This window comes from Myotis daubentonii, chromosome 4 (assembly GCF_963259705.1).
Source record: "Myotis daubentonii chromosome 4, mMyoDau2.1, whole genome shotgun sequence".
Taxonomy (NCBI): domain Eukaryota; kingdom Metazoa; phylum Chordata; class Mammalia; order Chiroptera; family Vespertilionidae; genus Myotis; species Myotis daubentonii.
The window spans coordinates 10,273,357-10,291,609 of record NC_081843.1 but is presented as its reverse complement, the minus strand read 5'-3'; the positions used below and the strand labels follow the sequence as shown (position 1 = coordinate 10,291,609).

Below are 18,253 nucleotides of genomic sequence, written 5' to 3'. Positions count from 1 at the left end.
CGCAACCTGGGCATGTGCCCTGGCCAGGAATGGAACTGTGACCTCCTGGTTCACAGGTCAATGCTCAACTACTGAGCCACACCAGTCGGGCTGTAAGTTTTAGACTTTAATTAACATACCCAAGTGAGAAGGTACCAAATATGATGCAAAATATTGTGGGCTGGGTTTGTTTGTTTTTTGGCAGGGAGGGGTTAGCCAAGTACATACATCTGAAACTAATACAAAATACTGAACATAAACTGTAATTGAAAAAACAATAGCCAAGTGTGGCTGGTTGATCCCAGATTAGAGAGTGTAGCTCTAGGTAGCCGAGTCCCAGATAGGGACGAGTCCTCCGAGCCCCACAGAACGTTAGTGGTGCTTTTGCGACGAGAATCTTGAAGGAGTGGCTCCCTCACAGGACGGTGTGACTAACGCTGCAGACTCAGGCTGCCTGCGCTTCCTGACAATCCCGGCCCGCCGCTTGCATGCCTGGCGTTGTTTCCTAATACCTTACTTCGTTTTTAAAGGGGTTACAGTTTTGATCCGTTTTCCTGGTACACTTTTCACACCAGAGGGATGTTATTCTACTCGTTCTTTTATCTGGCAGCTTTGTATGGGATTTGACCTTGGTACTTTTCTGTGGCTCCTTTTTTATATGAATTCCCCTTAACTTGTAGGAGAGTGGCTTTCCTAAAGCCAGAGCGCCCTCTTCTGTTGATGTCGGGTAGTGTTTGCAAATACTAGGGCTGGCGTTCTGTTTTGGGGTTCTGTTCCCCTCCTCACTCTTTCCTTCCTATTGCCCCATCCTGCTCGGCTGTGCTCCAATCCCTGAAATTGCTCCCTGACGTGAAATTGCTTCACATGTGCCCCGGGGGCTGGAACTGCCTGGATCTTCGTCCTTTACTAGATCAGTGATCTTGGACAAGTCCCTTGCCTTCCCTATTCCTGTTCCCTGGCCAATAAAGTGGGAATGGATAGGGCCTTTACCCAGCTCTGAGGGCTGAGTTCATCATAAAGCACTTGGGACAGAGCCTGGCCCTTCAGAAGCACCGTGTCTATGAGGCAGGGACTGGCCTGAGGCCACTTTCCTAGGCATTAGAGCAGGGGTCTTCAAACTACGGCCCGCAGGCCCCATGCAGCCCGCCAAAAACATTTATCCGGCCCACCGGGTGTTCTTGCAGCCGCTGCCTGTTTGCTGAATTTGTTCAGTTTTTTTTTAAACTATAGTCTGGCCCTCCAACGGTCTGAGGGACAGTGAACTGGCCCCCTGTTTAAAAAGTTTGAGGACCCCTGCATTAGAGCATGTGACCAAACACCAGACACTCATCATCTCACCTGGCCCCTCGACCTCAACCCTCCCCGTTTCTGGTCAGGAATGTGGCGGGTCTTGTGTCATGCCAGCTGTGGGGCCAGAACTGCAAAGAAAGGGGCGTCTGGCCACCCACTGAGGCCTTTTCTAGCTGCTCCGGTGCTGGGCTCTCTGCAGTGCTGGGCTCTCTGCAGGCGGCAGCCTGGCCGGGAAGGCAGGTGGGGGAGAGGAAGAGCTAGGGCTGCAGGCGGAGGTGTGGACAGGCTGCACGAGGCCCTGCAGGGAAGATCTGAACTCTAGGTTATGCAAGGCTGGGAAGCAGGCTCTGGAAATAGTCTCCAACGGCTCGTTGCTGATGATCCCAATCCCCACCCGCTATGGCTGAGGCCTCTCCACCATCTGTCACCCCAGCTGGGCTCAGTCAGGGGGGCTGAGAGCCTGGCCCGGCTCCCTGACTCAGCTGCGAGTCATCCTTCCAACCGATCAAACTGGGCTCCTGCCTTGTTCTGAAGCCAAGCCCTTGCCAACTACCCGTTTCAGTACCAAGACTTTTCTTAACCTCCCTGCCAGGTTCGCCCAAGAACAGGCTTTGCCTTTTCCCTCGCCCTCCCCAGGAGTGAGCTTCCACAGAGGGCCTCTCGGGGATCCGGGGAAACCGTTCGACTCAGGCAGGATGTTTGTGACAAGTTTCAGATTTAGACTTTTGTGGTTTACCAGATGACATGTACAGTCAGAGCATTTTACTTCCAATACATCAGGGCCCTCAAAAGAAAATGGGCCGGTTGGCGTGGCTCAGTTGAGCATTGACCTATGAACCAAGTCACGGTTCAGTTCCCAGTCAGGGCACACGCCCGGGTTGTGGGTTCGATCCCCAGTGTGGGGTGTGCAGGAGGCAGCTGATCAATGATTCTCTCTCATCATTGATGTTTCTCTCTCTCTCCGTCTCTCTTCCTCCCTGAAATCATATATATATGAATGACAATGGCTAGTCTGTTGACTTTTGAAAGGCCCTGCCCTGACTTCGGTTTGGCCCCAACTCCCCAAATCCATCCAGACCTCCCTTTAGTGCCTGCTTCTGAGATCTGCCCTCGTCTGCTCTCTGGGCACATGTCCGGGTTTGCCTGATCACATGCCCCTACGTGTCATGAGGCTCCTGTAAGAACCAGTCAGTTTTCACCCAAATCTCAGAGACCAGCAGCTCCCGCTGCACCACATGCTCCCCCTCTCACACAGAGGCCGGGGAATGGGTGGATGAGCAGAGACAACACAGCCTGTGAGGAGGAGCTGGGTTCATCCTCTAGTTAAGAGACAGCGTTCACCTGTGTCTCCGCTGAACGGGAAGCTTATGCTACAGCAAAATGTAATTAATGAGCGAGGAGTCCCTACATATCAGAGATCTTCAGGGTCAACCGTGAGTGGCTGACAGTGAATCTTAAACAACAGGTGCCCAAGTTACCAGCCACGCTGGTGGGCAGTGAGCAGCAGCAGCCTCACCTGGAAGCCTGAAATGCAGAATCTTGGGCTCCACCCAAGAGCTGCTGAGTTAGTTGGCACCTTAACTAAACCCCAATGATTGGGGCTCACATTAAAGTATGAGCAGAACAAAGATGAGCTCAGATTACAGACTGCTTCATTTATTCTCCCCCAGCCCCTCACCCCCAGGCCAAGTAGCCCCCAGCCCCTCACCCCCAGGCCAAGTAGCCCCCAGCCCCTCACCCCCAGGCCAAGTAGCCCCTAGCCAACACAAGCCCCCCAATCCTAAGGCCTGGGCTCTGGGTCCAGCAGGCCTGCAGCTGGCAGTGAGGCCGTGATTCAGCCTCGCCACCATCACCTCTATCAAGCTTAGACAATTGCACGTGAAGTGCAGCCCAAACAGGCGCTCATCTTCCCAGTTTCCTTCACCAAATTTCGACGTTCTAGTCTTCGTTGGAGAATCAGGCACACTCAGGCACCTCTCTCCCAGACCGCTTCCTGGCTTAGGGGATTACTTCCCGCTCTAGGGGACGACAGCGGAAATTCTGGAGGATTTGTCTCACGTAAACCATTTAGCAGCAGAACTTTAGGGACTTTTCTTCCTAGGAAACCTTTCTGAGCTCCAGCCCAGCTAGGCCACTTTGTGGGGGGAGCAGCAGCTCAGGTGCCTCTTGTCCTACCTCCATCGCCCTCCGCATGCTGCCAGTGAATGCCAATCACTGAAGGTAAGGGTCGCCTAGATTAGGAGCGACCCAGGAACCGGCTTCAGAACCCCTGGTCCAGGTCAATGTTTTCTAAACTTGCCGTCGGAGGACTCAGCTGCTAGTGCTCCCAGGTCTCACCCCAGACCCAACAGGCAGAGGTTCCCGGGAGACTCTGGAACTTGTACCATCGGCAAGTTCCCCTGAATAACAGCTCCCATCATTCATTATTAAGAACTTAATCTGTGTCAGGCATGGCGTGAAGTACCTTTAATTAACTCCTTTACTCCTCGCAAGAACCTGGAAGCTAAGGAACTTGCTGAGGATCACAGAATGGTCAAAGGCCGAAGCCAGAGTTCCACCCCAGGTGCCTGGACTGCAGAGCCCCCACCAGGAGGCAGCTGGGCTTCTCAGGCACAAATGTCAATAAGACCCAGAACAAGGGCTTGGGTGGGGCTGGGTGCTCCCCGGGAATAGTGCCAATGGCAGTTCAAAGGTGAGCATTCTCTGCCACCTGAGAGGGCAGCACCCAACAAGGAGGCCCGAGGTATTCCAGGTGGCTGCCCTGCCTGCTCATGGCTTTGGAGAGTGCCCTGCCCAGGAAGCACCACTCCAGGGCAGGCTGGGTGCCCTGCGTGCCAAGGGGAGAAACAGGCAGGCGTTCCCAGGGAGTCAGTTGGCACCCCTCGCGACAGCCAACCTTTCCCCCATAAGCCTGGGGTCCACCAGGCAGGCAGCAAAACACAGGACATCGGTCTCAACCCCTGTTCCCCGCCCTCCATGCTTCAATCTACGGTCCCAGAGCTTCCCGTTTCCCCTCCCCTCACACAGAGAGCACGCCTTGCTCACCCAACTCCACTCCTTCTGGGATGAAACCTCGAGATTGCTCTGCTAATGGCGTCTCATGTGATCTGCAAAGCCCACAGTGGGCATAGCCCTGAGCAGGACGGTATGTAAACCTCAGTATTTGGCAAAGTTGAGGCATCTCAATGGGGACAAATCACATTCCAAGAACTCTAGGGACAGGCCAGAGCCCAGGCCCCCGGGGGGGCGGCCCACGAATACAGCAGGGCCCAATCTAATCCCAGGAGGGTGTGAATGGACCCTCACGCTTCCTCTGGCCTCACTGCTGATGTGGGAGCTTGAAGTCAGGGAGGCCCGAGAATTTGGAGGTGAGGGGTGTTGGCAAGGTGACAGATTGATCTATTTTTACTTCAAAAGACAGAAAAGAACTCCAACAAGGAAAACAAAATCTCTAAAGGCCAAGCCTCCACCCACTTCTCCCTACTCTGCCTCAGAGGGTCTGACCTGCCCTACCAGAAGGCACTAAAAGGCAGGACAGGCTGGAAAGAGCCCCGGGGGACACAGGCCCGACACTGACTGGGTGTTGGGGCCTGTACTCAGTACTCACATCCAGAAGTGTGGCTGACTGCAGGGACTCTTCAGACTGGGGAAAGCCGGAACCCAGCCCCAGGGATCACTTCCCGGTAGCTCAGCGCGGGGCAGGGCAGGCTCAGGGTGGGGCTTAGGCATTTAAAGGGCCCTTGCAGCTGCTGCTCCTTGTCGCCTCTGGGCGGCTTTCCCCGCAGCTGCAGGCACTGCAGCTCATTTTACACTCGGGAATTCCTGCCGCAGAACCAGCTGGCCTCGCTGGGCAAGGTCAGAGGACTGAAGACAGGTGTGGAGGAGTTCACCGCTAACTTCCCAACCTGGCTGAGGACAATGATGCCTTCCCAACTGTTAGGCTCCAGCTGCAGCCCCTCTTCTAAGAGAGGATGACTTTGTATTTTTTATTTTAGATTCAGAAATTTCAGGCCAGGTCTCCAAACAGATTCAACAGAAAACATACACACACACATGCCCTCTCACTGGCAGGGTGCTGTGTTGGGGCTTGGAGTTTCCCTCCTCTCTCCACGTTCCCCAGCATCCAGGGTTAGGGAAGGCAGGCCAAGGCCCCAGCAGGCACACACACTGCAGCCTAAGACAGCACAGTCAGTATTTCCGCTGCCGGGGGAAGAGACTACTCCCTGAGGACCGCAGTGGGGGGCTGGTGGGGCTGGGGTCCCCTGAGTCCAGGCTGAACAGGTCCCTGCCAGTACGAAGGATCTGCTCCTCCAGCTTCTTGTGTCGCTTCATGTCTGAGAGGACTTTGTCCAGGCGGGCTTCCCGTTTCTGGCTCCGGGCTGAGCTTCCTGGAGAAGGGAAGGTGAGAAACGTGGAGGGGGTGAGGCCATGCGCTTGGGGATCACCAGGGAAGACCACCTCGGGCAGTGGAGAGCAGTGCAAAGGCCCCAGGATAGAAACAGGGAGGTCTGTCCAAAGAGTGTTGAGAGCTGGGGAGACATGAAAGATGAGGCCAAAGAAATGAGGTGGAGGCCATGAAAAGGGGTTTGGATCTTATTTTAAATGGAAATGCCTTTGGAAGCCTTGGTGGGGGTTGGATACGCTCTCAACATGCTCTCCCCTCTCTCCCCAGCAATGGAAACCTTTGGAGGATTTTAGACGGAGAAGTGACATGATTTATGTTCTAAAAGGATCATTCTAGTCACTGAGATTGGAGGCAGAAAGATCAGTAAGGTGCTATTGCAACTCAGACGAGATGGTGGCTGGGATGAGCGGATGGTGTTGAAAGTTGCAGATGAACTTGGAAATGTTGTGGAGGCAGAGCTACTGGACTTGCTGCTGCTGGCTTGAATGTTGGAGTAAGAGAAAGAGAAATCAGGAATGGCTCTACAGGTAAATTCTAGGAAGGCATAAGGGTGAAAACTGGGTCAGGTTAGGAGACATACACAGGGGGATATGGGTGTGAACCTAGATAATAATGAATGACCGGGAAGACCTGGACTTCTGGGGAGAATGGAGAGAAAGGAAATGGGAGCCATGATAGAATTACCTGTGGAATTCTCTTAAAGGAATATAGGGTTATGGGTTTAAGCCAGTGGTTCTCAACCTGGGCTGCACGTTAGAATCACTGGGAAGCTTTTTAAAATCCTGATTTCTGGGCCTCATCCTCCGGAAATTCTGTTTCTTTGTTACCAATGTTGTGGCCCCACCCCATAACAAAGAAACAGAATTTTCGGAGGATGAGGCCCAGAAATCAGGATTTTAAAAAGATTCCCAGGTGATTCTCATGTGCAGCCAAGGTTGAGAACCACTGGCTTAAGCTGAAAAGATGGCGCCCCTGTGTGAACGCGCTCCCCTGCAGCAGCAAGTTGTAGAACAACCAAGACACCAGACAACGGCCTCTTGGAGAGTCACTTTCTGGGTTAGTGGGAGCAGAAGCCCTTCACCTCCCCCACCCCCTCCCTGCTGTCAGTACCTGGAGTGCGTCTCCGGTCAATCAGGGAGTCCTTGGGTGTCATCGGCTCATCATCGAAGTCAAATTCTGTGGGCACGTGCGGCCTGGGACAGGTGGGCAAGGAGTGAAGGGTGAGGGTGGTGCTCCGCCCGCCTGCCAGCTGTCTCTCCCGCTCTCTTCCCTCCCTCCGTTTTGCCTGCTCCTGAGTCCCACCTCCCCTCGCTAGTCCCTCCTCGGCCTCACTTTTCCTCTTTCTCCTCTTGGGCCTCGGGCTCCTCGTCGGATCTCTCCTCTTCACTCTGAGCCTCGGGAGTGGGCGGCCGGCGGGGCAGGATCTCCGCCTGCAGCTCCAGGGTGCCCTGGGCGGCCAGCAGTTCATAGAGCCGCTGGATTTCGGAGGGGGGCGGCCGCCAGGACTGCCCATCGGCGGGCAGCTCCACCTCCTCATCGCTGCAGGGCACGCACCAGTCCTCGGCGTCGGCCTGGGCACGCTCCTCCCCCTCGGCGCCCGGGGCTTCTCCCGGCAGCTCCTCGACCCCAGACCCCTCGCGCTCGGCCTCCTCCCGGCCTCCTTCCCCCTCTTCCTCGGCTCTACCGGCCGCAGCCGAAGGGCCTGCGGTGTCTCCCACGGCCAGAGCCTGGAGGCCGGAGGTCACCTCCCCTTCTTCGGACAGAGGCGCCGCCGTGGTGGCCACAATGTCTCCATGGCCCCGGACAAGGGACATAAGCCACTAAGGAAGGGACCCTGGGATGACAGGGGAGGCGGGAGTCCTCCGCCGGGGGCCCCGGTCCCCGGGGGAGGGGTGTCCCTAAGGCTGGCTCTCCAACCAATCGGGCTCCAGCAGCGATCCCCGCGACCAGACCGCCGGTCCCCGGGAGGGGGCGCTCAGCTTCCGGCAGGGACCCCGCCCACGGACTGGGGTCCGGTGCTCCGTGTCCCCGGCTACGGCAGGACCCACTGCCCGGCCGGGCCGCTCTCCTCGCCGGCCCGCCGCCGCCGTACGCACCTGGAGCTCGGCCCGCCGCGGGCTGCGCAGGGGCGCAGGGCGCAGGCGCAGAGACGGCGCGGCGGGCGCCGCCAGGGAAGCGACTCGGGGAGGGAAGCGGGGAGCTCGCACATGCGCAGGCGGCGCCGGGCGCAGGCTGCGCCCGCAGGAAAGATGGCCGTCGGCGCGGTGCGGGGCGCGGGGCGGGCGCGCTACCCGGGAGGTTCGCCCCCCGCGGGGCAGTGCTTGCGCACCGGGTGGCGGACCAACTGAGGCCGGAAGCGAGTTTCATGCAGTCTCCGTTTATTGGTGTTTCAGACTCATGCAGCATCCGGCATACAAAAAGGGAGAATTAGTTTAATGTATCCTTTTTTTTTTTGGTAGACTTTTAGTTTTTTAGGTTTTTTTTTTCTTTTTTCTTTTCTTTTTTTCAGAAAACAAAAAACCCGCTAACTCCAAACCGCGTTGTAGCTCGGTGTCTGCCTCCCTAGCGGAATGTCGCGTGCAACACACTTCCCTCCTCTTAGAAAATCATTATACGGCGCCCCGTCCCTCCCTCGCTCCTTGAGGCTGTAGCTTTGGTCCTATTTGGGGGTTCTTTCGTTACGAAGCACGTGAGTCACCCCAGTCTTTGCCTTGAAGACACCTGCCGACCGGGTTTAAAAGCCCCGGTGGGGCAGGTCAGTAAATTAGGGCCGACCGGGGCGGGGCAATAGCTGCACCTCCCTCCTCCCGGGTGTTTGAACTGCGCTCACCTCGCCTGCACAAGTCCCCAGGGGACCCCCCGACCGGCCAGCTCTGCGACCCCGGTCCCAGCTCTGGGACCTGGGTCGTCCCAGCAGAGAACAGCCCTGGGCTACAGGGTCCTCTCCCAGACATTGCTGCCCTTTCCCAGCCTGCTCTAAGTGCTGGAGTTTTTGCAGAATAATCAGTGACAGCAGAAAAACCAGAGGAGAGGATCCTTAGGGGAGGAAAGGATGCTGAGGGGAGATGAGGCAGGAAGAGGAACAGGGAAGAGGGTGTGGAGAGGGACGGAGAGGTGATACAGGAGAGGAGGAATAAAGGAATGGGGGAAGATGGCAGGACAATGAAAGTCGGGGGTGGAGACCAGGTTTGAAGTGCAGGTAATTTGGGAGGTTTGAAGAAGTGCAAGATGGGAGAAATGCAGGGAGGCTGAGAGTTTGGGAGATGTCGAGGGAGGTTTCCAGAAGTGCAGGGATAGAGAGGCTGAGAGGCTGAGAGGCTGGACTGGCTGCAGGCAGAAGTGCAGGGAGACTGGAAACAGTGCAGGGAGAAGAGAGGCCTTCGGTTGGCGGAGGAGCCTGGCAAGATGCAGGACCAGGAAAGAAGCTGTAAACAAGGCTGCTCAGGCTCCCTTGGTCCCTATGGGTGCGGGCCTGGGCCATCGATTGGGCTCCCGGCAGGGGAGCAGGGGAGGATGGGCCCAAGACAGCTCCCAACAGGAAGAAAAGTCTTGGAATGCAGGGCAGAGCCCCTCACTTATACACTGTGGAAGAGGAGAGGGCGGGACAGACAGAGAAAGAGACAGTGGGTGGGGTGGGGTGGGGGAGACAAGGAGAGACAAAGGACAAGTAGGGGAGACAGACAGGAGAGAGCAGGGTCAGGGGGTTAGTAAAGCTGCCCTTGCCAACCCTTCCATGCCTCCCAGCCTGTCCCAGACCCCCACTCACCGCCTAAGTTGATGACACAGGAGGCGATGATGATGAGGACCCCCCCGACCAGCGCCACGATGCTTAAGAGCTTCGCCACTCGACCCAGACGCTGGGCCCCATCCACATCCCCCTGCTGCAGACTGTTCCGGGACTGAGATTAGGGTGAGGAGTGGGACATCATGGCCAGGTCGAGAGAAGCCAGCTCAGCACGGATCAGGTGAGAGGTCATCCAGAGGAGACAGGCCAGCCCGTGGTTAGGGAGGAAGGAGGCATGGAGAGACAGAGGGAGGAGGGCATAGGTCAGCAAGGTTGTGGAAACCTGTCTGGCCATCCCTCCCACCTGAAGGGGTGGGGCAGTAGTGGCTCAGAGGGTGAAGCCCGGTACTTTGGAAGCGAGATCCATGCAGAGAGGGAAAGCCAGGCTATTCCTGGGGCTTTGTCCCAGTGCAGGTCGTGGGGAGCCACAGCAGGCTGGGGCCAGGGTCTCGGGGGGCTCACCATAACGGCATAAGCGAAGGCCACAATGTTGACAGGCCACATGGGGCAGAAGCAGGACAGGATGGCGAGGATGATGTAGTCGCGAGGTTTCTGGGTGCCTTCACCCCCCTCTACCCCAGATCCTGCTAGCTGGGAGCTGGGGTGGCGGCTCAGGCTACCTCGGGGAGATCCTGGATGCCCACTGTGAGCCCTTCCTACTCGGTCCTCCTCAACCAGCTGCTGCAGCACGCGGGGAGGAGCCCCATTGGCTGGGGGGGCTTTTGTTGAGGGTGATGCGTGAGGCTGGGGGGCGGGACCCTCGTCCCCATCCCCAGCCTGCAGGGGAACGACTGCCCCATTCTCCTGCTTGTCCTCCCCACTCTCAGTCAAGAACTCAGGGGTGGGGTCCTCCTGGGTAGGGGGCTCCGGCTGCAGGGCTGGCTTGGGAGTGGGCTGGGAGCCTGACTGGAGGTCCCGCTGGGGTGTGGGCTCTGAGGCTGGCTCACGCAGGCCCGCAGATTCCAGGTCCGACCCCTGGTCTGCAGTGGCCTCTTTGCTCATTTCTGGCTTGGAGGCTGGCTCTTGGCATACTTCTTTGGGCCTGGAGTTGGCCTGTGGTTCCCCTCCTGGGCTTGAGCTAAGGTCTTTGGCCTGGGCTGTGTCGGGGGCCCCTGTTGGGGTCTCTGTGATTTCTGGAGCTGGCCCAGCCTTGGGCTCTGAGTCCACAGGGTCCACAGTGATTCCTGGACCTGGCTGCAGGGCCTCGGGCTCATCCGGGACCCCAGCTGGGACCTGGAGAGGGCCAGTTCCAGCCTCAGAATGGCCAGGCCTTTCACCCTGGGTCTGGGGACCCTCCTCTATCCCCTTTATCTCAGAGACTTCAGAGCTGCTGGCTGCCATCTTGTGATGGGAGAGAGGAGAGGGCCTCTGTGGGGAGGACGGAGCAGAAGAGACAGCAGCAAATCCTGGAAGAGGAGGAGATGAGCTTGGTGTGAGGAGGAAAGAGGCAGCTCTCAGCACTGCAGCCCAAGAGGGTTGTGCTCCTGTCTCGGGGCCAGCCTTGGGCTGCCTCTGGGGAGAGGAAGAAAAGTTGGGGTTTCCTTTGCCTTGGGGTGGGACGTCTCTGGGGAGGAGTGCTCTGCTCAAATTCTTCTGCTTGGAGAGCCCTGGCAAGGTTAACCCTTTGTAAGCAGGCCCCTCCCCATGGTCTTTTCCTGGGCACCCCCCACAAGATCCAGCCTCCCAGGTCCTAGCAGATGCCCCAGCACCTCAACATCAAGCTGTGCAGACACCCATACACTCCGACAGGCAGAGGGCCCACACTCACATTCCACTCCCGCGTCCTCCCCTACCTGGGCGCCAGTGGGTGCGGTTTTCTTGTTGCGTGTTTGGGGCGCAGATGCCCCCGCTCCTCCCTGAGGGTCCCGGGCATCTCCTCTGAGCCCCTTCTCACCCCCTCTCCCAGGGATTCCCTTGTCCCCGGGGTGCCCCCGGCGCCTCCTTCCTTTGGCTTGGCGCGCCTTGCACCACCAGCCAAGAGGCCATGCGCCCTATTCCTGTGCGGTGCAGCCCTCCCCGGCCTCTGCAGTCTGTCCGCTCCTACCCGCAGCCTCAGTCCATCCGTCTCACCTCAACGCCGGCCTCCAGACTGCTCCCGCCGCTGCCGCCGCTGCAGCCGCAGCCCGGGAGGGAGCGAGTCAGCGCGCGAGCGAGGGAGGGAGGCGGCGGCGGGTCTTCCCTCCGCTCTGCTCATCCCCTCCTCTCAGGTCGCTCTGCTCTTCCCCTCCTCTCCCGTCCCCTCCCCTGCGCTCGGCTCCGCTGCCGCACGCGCTGCCCCCGCCCCTCCAGGCCCGCCCAAGGGAGCCACGCGTGCCAGGCCCGTGTTACCCAGGCAACCGGCTGGGGGACCACTCGCGCCAGCTCCCTGCTGCTTCCCACGCGCACCTCCTGGGGTACCCCTTTCCCCAGTCCCGGGCCCCTCCCGCCAACGGTCACCGGGGTTCCTGGCACAGGCAGGGGGTTGGGTGAAACCGAGAGGGATCAGCGGAGGCAGGTCCAGGGTGAGAGGCAATACTGGGTGAACGCACCCCTCCGAGCGTAGAGGGGAGGGGAGATGAGGCAAAACTGGGGGAGGCTGCAGGGTGGGGTTTCAAGAGAAGAGAGTCTGCAGAGTCCCTCTGCCGCAGAAATTGGTACTGGAAGGCTCAGGGGTCCCTGGAAAGGAAAGCCAGGCCTGGGAGGGAATTACCAGGGGGCAGGGCAGAGGCCGCAGGGGTGTCTGAACAGTAGGAAGGGGCTGGGGCAGAGTCCCAGTGAAGACAGGGTGGACCATGGCAACAATCAAAGGGGCAAGTGGTTTTCCTTCCCAACCTCACTGCTCGCAGTCCTAGGGTGCAGACCTCCCAGCCTTTCTGCAGCTACATCACCCGCCATCTCCTCAGGGCCTTAGGGACGTTAGTATTTGGCTGGGTTCTAGGAACTGTTTGGGTTTCTAACCCAAGCCTCTTCAAACCTGCCATAGGGGCTATTCTGGGCCTGTCCAGATTGGGTACCTCCCACTCCCACCTCTGGGAGGGAGGAGCCAGAGCTGCAGAAGGCAGGACAAGGCTGCGACCATAGCAGCCCCAAGAAACCCCTTGGGGGAGGGGGGGGGGCGACGACAGGGACTTTGGTGAGAGCAATTCATTCAAGCCAGAGCCAAGTTTTTATTTAAAATTTATTGTAATGGGATCCACGCCGAGGAGGGGGTGAAGGGTAGGGAACATGCAGGGAACACAGGAACACGATGACATGGCCAGGGCCACAGCTTCTATCTTGGGGGAGAGGGATGAAAAGGCCAGGGCTGGAGCTGGGGTGGAAGAGGAAAGGGGGAGACACTGCAGCTGCCTTCCTCCACCCCCAGGCAGCACCTCTAGTCCTGGACCTCCCCATTTACCCTGGCCGCCTAAAGTTCCATATCTTGTCCTGCCTCCGGCCCATGTAGCTCCTTCTGCTCCCCTTGACTTGTTCTCCCCTGACAGATCCTTAAGGAGTATGCTTAGGGCTGGCCCTAAACAACCCTGCCTCACGAAGGTACAGACCTTTGCCTTCCCTGCTTCTGCCCCTTCTCCATCTCACCTTTCCCCTCTCTAGGACAGAAGCTTTGATTCCCCTCCTTTCTCTCCTCCCTCCCCCTGGAAAAAAAAAAAGCACCAACTCCCCAGGGAGGGGCAGCAGACAGCAGGGGGGACTGGAAGGAGAGCAAGGACCACCAAGGGAGGAGGCTCACAATCCCTGGAAGGGCAGGGCAGGGGGTCAGAGAGGAGAGGGGTGAAGGCAGTGGCCGCTCCTGTCCTCTGCCATCCCTGCCCACTGTCCAGGGGGCTTGAACACAACCAAGGGGACAGGTGTGTGTGGGGGCAGGTCTGATAGGGAGAAGAGGAGCAGGAGAAACAAATCGTTAAAACCTAGTGAATTCCCCTAAGAAAACATTTCTTCCTCCTTTCCTTCAGGAGGCTCCTTGGGTGGTGGGGGAAGCAGTGAGTTGATGGGAAGAGAGGAGGGGGAAAGGATACCAAGGGACTTTCCTCCATTCTCCCCCACCCCTCCCAACTAGGAGTTCACCAAGGCTGGGAGGGAAGTGGCTGAGAGCTCACAGGCACCCCCTCAGCCCCAGAGAGGGAGCCCACAGCTGTGGGAGGGGCTGCCACTGATGCAGCTGCTGCCGCTGCTGCCGCCGCCGCCGCCATTGGACAGACCTCACCGGTACCTGCATGGTGAAAAACATCAGATCACAGCGCCATCTGAATGGCAAGAGCCGTGCCCCTGGCCCCAGACTCCCTCCCCTGGGACACAGCCGTTGCTCACTTCCTGCTTGGTCCCCAGAGGCTTCGCCTGCATCCTTACCCAGTTCTCCTGAAGGGCCCTCTCTGTTCCCAGAGGTCTCCCTAACCTGAGTGACAGATGGACATCCCTGGCCTTCCTGAGATCCCCTACTGGGCCCCTTGAGCCCCCTTGTCCCCCACACACCATCTCCCCCAAGCCATGTCCCACGCCTTGCCTGGTGGGTGCGGGGGTCCCCCTCAGCAGGTGGGCTGTGGCTGGGGGGCATCTCCCGGGACAGGGGGGGTGGCCCCCCCTAGATGGGTCTGCATGTGGCCGGCCAGCTGGGCAGGGGTCTTGCAGTGCACGCTGCACAGCTTGCACAGGATGCGGTCAGCCCGCGGGGCCTGGAGCCCATGGTCCTTCACCGCGTGGATGCGCAGGTATGCTGCCGTGGTGAAGCCTATGGGGGGGGGGGTGGATTGGGATGGGGGGATGGGGTCAGCCAGGTGGAGACCCCAGAGACGGGGTTATTCTCCTAGGCTGGGGACACTCTCCTCAGATGGCCCTGTCCTCCTCCCACATCCTTGGTAACCTGGGGCCAACTACTCTGCTGGGGCTGGTAGGTCGCAGCCCCGCCCTGAGCTTCGGACCTAGTTGAGTAGTGTCCGCTCCTTGGCATTGGTCCCCAGGACCCACCCTCTGTGGCTGAGGGATCTCTCCTGGGGTGACAGGCCACTGATTCCTAGCCACTTGAAGGGTTGACCCTCAGTAGAGACGGCTGTGTCCCCTCCCTCCAGTGCCCCATATAGTCTCAGCCCAGTTATTCAGTGAATAAGCGAATCTTTTTAAAAGCAGCTTTCTCTGCTACTGGGGCAGGGTGCGTGCTTGTTAAACTCCTGCTAAAGCACTCCGCTTGTCGCAGGAGCCGAAGATGAGAAACTGGCTGCACAGCTGAAACCTTGTCTCTCAACCCTTGGGCACTGGCCCTCTTGACCATCCCTTCCCCAAATAGCCATGTCCCATGCCCATTCTCCCCTCGCACACCCACAAGCTGACTCTTTCCAGTAGACCATCTCTGCCAGCCACGACCTCTTAGAACTTATGACGTGCCTTGGGCCCAGTGTTGCTTCATTTGCTTCCTGGCGGCTCTAGATGCCACGAGTTGTCACAGCACCTTTAACTCCCATCTGTGAAAGGGCCTCTGGCTCTGCCCGCCCCCCCCCCATTGTCCCTGGCCCTCCCAGCATCCCTCAGCATGTACCTTTGTTGCAGAGCTCACAGACATGGTGAGGGCCCTGGCTGTGCACCTTCATGTGGTCCGAAATATAAGCCGAGCTCAGCATCTTGCCACATACGTGACATGGCACCTTCTCTTCATGTCGTACTGTGTGCGCCCTCAGTCGATCCTTCGTAGCAAAAGCTGCCTCACATTTCTGGGGAAGGGGGAGGGGTGTGGGGGGTGTCAGGAGAGTTAAAGCTTCAGGGAGTGGGGAGAGGGGAACAAGAGGTTAAAGGAATCAGGGCCTTGGGGATCTTTGATCTGTAGGAAATGGGAGTGAGACGATGAGGCCTTGAAGAAGGGATGAGAAAATGGAGTGAAAAAGCAAAAAGAGAGAAAAAGGGGGTCTGAGAGGCTGAACTCAGACAACTACAATGAGGATCAAAATCATGAAAACCGAGACAGGAAGAGGGCCTCCTACCTCGCATTTGAAGGGCCGTTCTGTTGAGTGCACTTGTCTGACGTGACTGTTGAGGTGGTCCGGCCTGGGGACACGGTGGGGAGGGGTTAGGCCCTGTGCTGTAGAGACGCCCCCACGTCCGCCTAACCTAGCACAGGAGCCCTTGCCCAGGTCCCTGCATTTCCTCCCAAGCCCGGCACCAGAGTCCTAGCTGGGCAGGAAACCCCTCCCCTGGAGCAGGGCTGCCTGCCTCGTCCACGCCACGCTTTCCAACAATCCTAAGACCCACCCCCTTTGCTAAGTACCACCCCCTGCTCCCTGGTAACCCAGAGAGGCTCTTCCCCCTCCTCCCTGGGAGTGGCTCCCAGTCCCCAGCCTCAGAAACCTCCTCCCTCCCCGCCAGCCAAGGCCAGGCCACCTCCATCGCGGTCCCTCCCGCCCCACGGCCTAGTGAGCGGCCAAGGCCTGGGCCCCGTGCACACCGGGCCCCGTGCACACCGGGAGAAGCTCTTGCCACAGTGGGAGCAGTTGTAGGGCTTGTGCACAGCGCCGTCATGTGAGCGCACGTGGTAGCTCATGCGGTCCTTGCGCTTGAAGCGCTGTTGGCACACAGGGCACTGGTAGGGCTTCTCGTCGGAGTGCGACAGCTTGTGTCGGTTCAGGTGGTAGACGTCGCGGAAGGCCTTGCCGCACATCTCACAGGCGTGGTTCTTCCGGATGCGCTTTCCCGAGGCGGTCGTGGTCACTACACCACCGGCTGCCACGGCAGCCGCTCCACCGCCTGCACCCGCCTCTCCCCCTCCTCCGCCGGCTCCGCTCAGCTGGGGCACGCTCAGCAGGCTCAGGGGCACCATGGTGGGCATCTTCATAGCACCCGAAGGCACCCGGCCGGCCTTGGCTCCCGTGTGGATGGCCTCGTGCCTCCGGAGGTTGTAGCCGTTCTTGAACTCCTTGGCGCACAGGGCGCAGATGTAGGGCCCCTTGCTCTTTGTCTTCTTCTCCAAGGCAGATGCAACCGAGGCCACGGCGACCGTCGAGGTTGGGGATACGACGGCGGTGGCTGCGGCTGCGGCGATGGTGGCGGCAGAAACAGGGGGCGCAGCCTCGGCAGCGGTCGCAGACACCGGCGGGGCCGGCGGAGGGGGTGCGGGCGGCTGCTTCAGAGCCGCTGTGTCCACTGTGGAAGCGGCGGCCGGGGCTGGAGGCGCTGCAGCAACAGCGGCGGCAGCGGCTGCAGCGGCGGCGGCAGCGGCGGCGGCGGCGGACTCCTGGGCGGCGGCGAGAACCGGGAGCAAGTCCACCTGGAGGGGCTCGGCCGTCGGGGCCTGGGGCGTGGGCGGGGGCGCCGGCGCGGCCTGCGGAGACAAGACACCATGTAGGCCGCGGCCGAGGGTTGGCGCCCTCCCAGCCTGGCCCGGCACTGCCGGCCCCTACTCACCTGGAATGGACTCTGGGCGCAGCCCTGGGAGGCAAAGAAGCGGGACTGGAGCTCAGCCCCGACCTGCAGGGGGTTCTGGGCGTGACCCTGAGGTGGCGGGAAGGAGTTCATGAGGCCGCCCACCCCCCGGGAGTCCAGGCCCAGCACGGGGAAGGGGGGGGCCAGCAGCGTGCAAGGGAACACGGGGAACATGGCCTCGGCCACGGCGGGGTCCCTGGGGCTCAGCGGGGGCCGGGGGCGCGGGCCGCGTGGGGCCTGGGCTCGGGGCGCCGCCCCCAGCCGGCCGGGCTGGGCCGCACCGAACGCATGGCCCGAGGGCCGCCCCGCCGCCCGCGCACCCCGGCCGGCGGGAGGGAGGGAAGGAGGGCGCCTGGCGGGCCACGGAGCGCAGCAGTGATGGTGGGGGCGGGAGGCCCCGCGGGGCCAAGGACCGGGGGCGGGGGCCCAGGCGGCAGCGGCGGCGGTTGGAGCCTGGTGGGGCGGGGTGGGGGGAGCGAAGGAGCAGCCTCGGCCCCCGCCACGCGCGCGCCCAGCCGGCGCCTCGGGGAGGGCGGGGGAGGGCGCGAGGGAGGGAGGGGGACAGCTGCGCGCGCACCGGGCGCGCGGAGGGGGGGTGGGACGGGAGGGAGGGCGGGCGGGAGGGGGTGTGGGAAGGGGGGGTGGGGGCGGGGGGAGGGGGTTGTTACCTGGAAGATGAAGCTGCTCCAGTTGCCGGGATCCATGGCGGAGGGAGGGAGGGAGGTGGCTCGTGCTCACCCTGGGGCGGGAGGAGGAGGAGGAGGCGGCCGTGGGGGAGGGGGAACCCTGGGAGGTGGTGCGCGGGGCCGGCGGGAGGGGGAAAGGAGGAGGAGGGTGGGGGAGCGGAGCACACTGCGCGCGGGGAGGGCGGGCGGGGGGCGCGAGGACACACAAGAGGCTGGAGCGGGCGCGAGCTCGAGCGCGCGCGAGGCCAGCGGGAGGGGGAGGGAGGAGAGGGACTCTGGCGGGGAGGAGGGACTGCGGGAGCCGCCCAGCAGCCGGAGTCGTCCCCAGCGCGAGACCCCTGAGACGGCCGCTGATTGGCTGGTGACGGCGCAGGTGGTGGGCGCGCGGGAGACGGTGGCTTCTCTCCCCCCACTTAAAAGATTTTACCCCCCCTCCGCCGGCTGCGGCCGTTATTTCGCGCGCACGCGCACAAAACCGCTGTCGAGGAGCGGGCGGAAAGGGGAGCGCGCGCCAGGGGCACGGATAGGGCGGAGCTCAACTCAAAGCGCGCGCCCGCCTAACGGTTGTTGTCCTCAGGCTGTGGCTTCAGCTTTTTGTTTCCAACGGGCCACCGTCCCTTCCCGCTCCAGTAGTTTACTCACAAACCTGTGCTGCTGCATGTCTTCCCAAAGATGGCGCCCCAGAAAGTTACAGCGGAGCTTGTGGCCGTCCCAAGGGCAGCTAGACCC

The 18,253-nt window shown here is 60.3% G+C and overlaps 3 protein-coding genes across 8 annotated transcripts; all 3 read right to left on the bottom strand.

Annotated features, from left to right (window-relative positions):
- Positions 1-5,205: 5,205 nt before the first annotated feature.
- Positions 5,206-7,891, bottom strand: PAGR1 (PAXIP1 associated glutamate rich protein 1). Its single transcript, XM_059692323.1, has 3 exons — positions 7,007-7,891; positions 6,785-6,867; positions 5,206-5,657 (listed from the first exon to the last, which is right to left on the bottom strand). The coding sequence occupies exons 1-3, from the start codon at positions 7,486-7,488 to the stop codon at positions 5,458-5,460; spliced, it is 765 nt and encodes a 254-aa protein (XP_059548306.1). The 5' UTR covers positions 7,489-7,891; the 3' UTR covers positions 5,206-5,457.
- A 144-nt stretch (positions 7,892-8,035) lies between these two features.
- On the bottom strand, positions 8,036-11,698 carry PRRT2 (proline rich transmembrane protein 2). 2 transcript variants are annotated; one of them, XM_059692321.1, is made up of 4 exons: positions 11,529-11,698; positions 9,921-10,864; positions 9,441-9,573; positions 8,036-9,256 (listed from the first exon to the last, which is right to left on the bottom strand). In XM_059692321.1, exons 2-4 carry the CDS (start codon positions 10,797-10,799, stop codon positions 9,246-9,248), a joined length of 1,023 nt encoding a protein of 340 aa, XP_059548304.1. In that variant the 5' UTR covers positions 10,800-10,864; positions 11,529-11,698; the 3' UTR covers positions 8,036-9,245. The 2 variants fall into 2 exon arrangements, with proteins under 2 accessions (XP_059548304.1, XP_059548305.1); XM_059692322.1 differs by lacking the exon at positions 11,529-11,698 and adding an exon at positions 11,252-11,483.
- Positions 11,699-12,597: 899 nt separating this feature from the next.
- MAZ (MYC associated zinc finger protein) lies at positions 12,598-17,653 on the bottom strand. 5 transcript variants are annotated; one of them, XM_059692317.1, is made up of 7 exons: positions 17,507-17,653; positions 16,821-16,907; positions 15,881-16,737; positions 15,404-15,467; positions 14,965-15,136; positions 13,939-14,163; positions 13,514-13,647 (listed from the first exon to the last, which is right to left on the bottom strand). In XM_059692317.1, the coding sequence occupies exons 1-6, from the start codon at positions 17,540-17,542 to the stop codon at positions 13,961-13,963; spliced, it is 1,419 nt and encodes a 472-aa protein (XP_059548300.1). In that variant the 5' UTR covers positions 17,543-17,653; the 3' UTR covers positions 13,514-13,647; positions 13,939-13,960. The 5 variants fall into 5 exon arrangements, with proteins under 5 accessions (XP_059548301.1, XP_059548299.1, XP_059548300.1 ...); XM_059692318.1 differs by lacking the exon at positions 13,939-14,163 and having other exon boundaries at positions 12,598-13,647; positions 17,507-17,651; XM_059692315.1 differs by lacking the exon at positions 17,507-17,653 and having other exon boundaries at positions 16,821-17,315.
- Between the last annotated feature and the right edge of the window lie 600 nt (positions 17,654-18,253).

Bases quoted from the DNA above. Each gene is read 5' to 3' on its own strand.
- PAGR1 (XM_059692323.1), bottom strand. From the start codon at position 7,488: ATGTCCCTTGTCCGGGGCCATGGAGACATTGTGGCCACCACGGCGGCG. The intron at 6,868-7,006 runs GTGAGGCCGAGG...CACCTGTCCCAG, and splicing joins CAAGAGGAGAAAGAGGAAAA to GCCGCACGTGCCCACAGAAT. The intron at 5,658-6,784 runs GTACTGACAGCA...TCCCTTCTCCAG, and splicing joins TGACCGGAGACGCACTCCAG to GAAGCTCAGCCCGGAGCCAG.
- PRRT2 (XM_059692321.1), bottom strand. From the start codon at position 10,799: ATGGCAGCCAGCAGCTCTGAAGTCTCTGAGATAAAGGGGATAGAGGAG. The intron at 9,574-9,920 runs GTGAGCCCCCCG...CCCTAATCTCAG, and splicing joins CCTTCGCTTATGCCGTTATG to TCCCGGAACAGTCTGCAGCA.
- MAZ (XM_059692315.1), bottom strand. From the start codon at position 17,012: ATGTTCCCCGTGTTCCCTTGCACGCTGCTGGCCCCCCCCTTCCCCGTG. The intron at 16,738-16,820 runs GTGAGTAGGGGC...TTGTCTCCGCAG, and splicing joins GCGCCCAGAGTCCATTCCAG to GCCGCGCCGGCGCCCCCGCC. The intron at 15,468-15,880 runs GTGTGCACGGGG...CCGTGTCCCCAG, and splicing joins TGTGGCAAGAGCTTCTCCCG to GCCGGACCACCTCAACAGTC.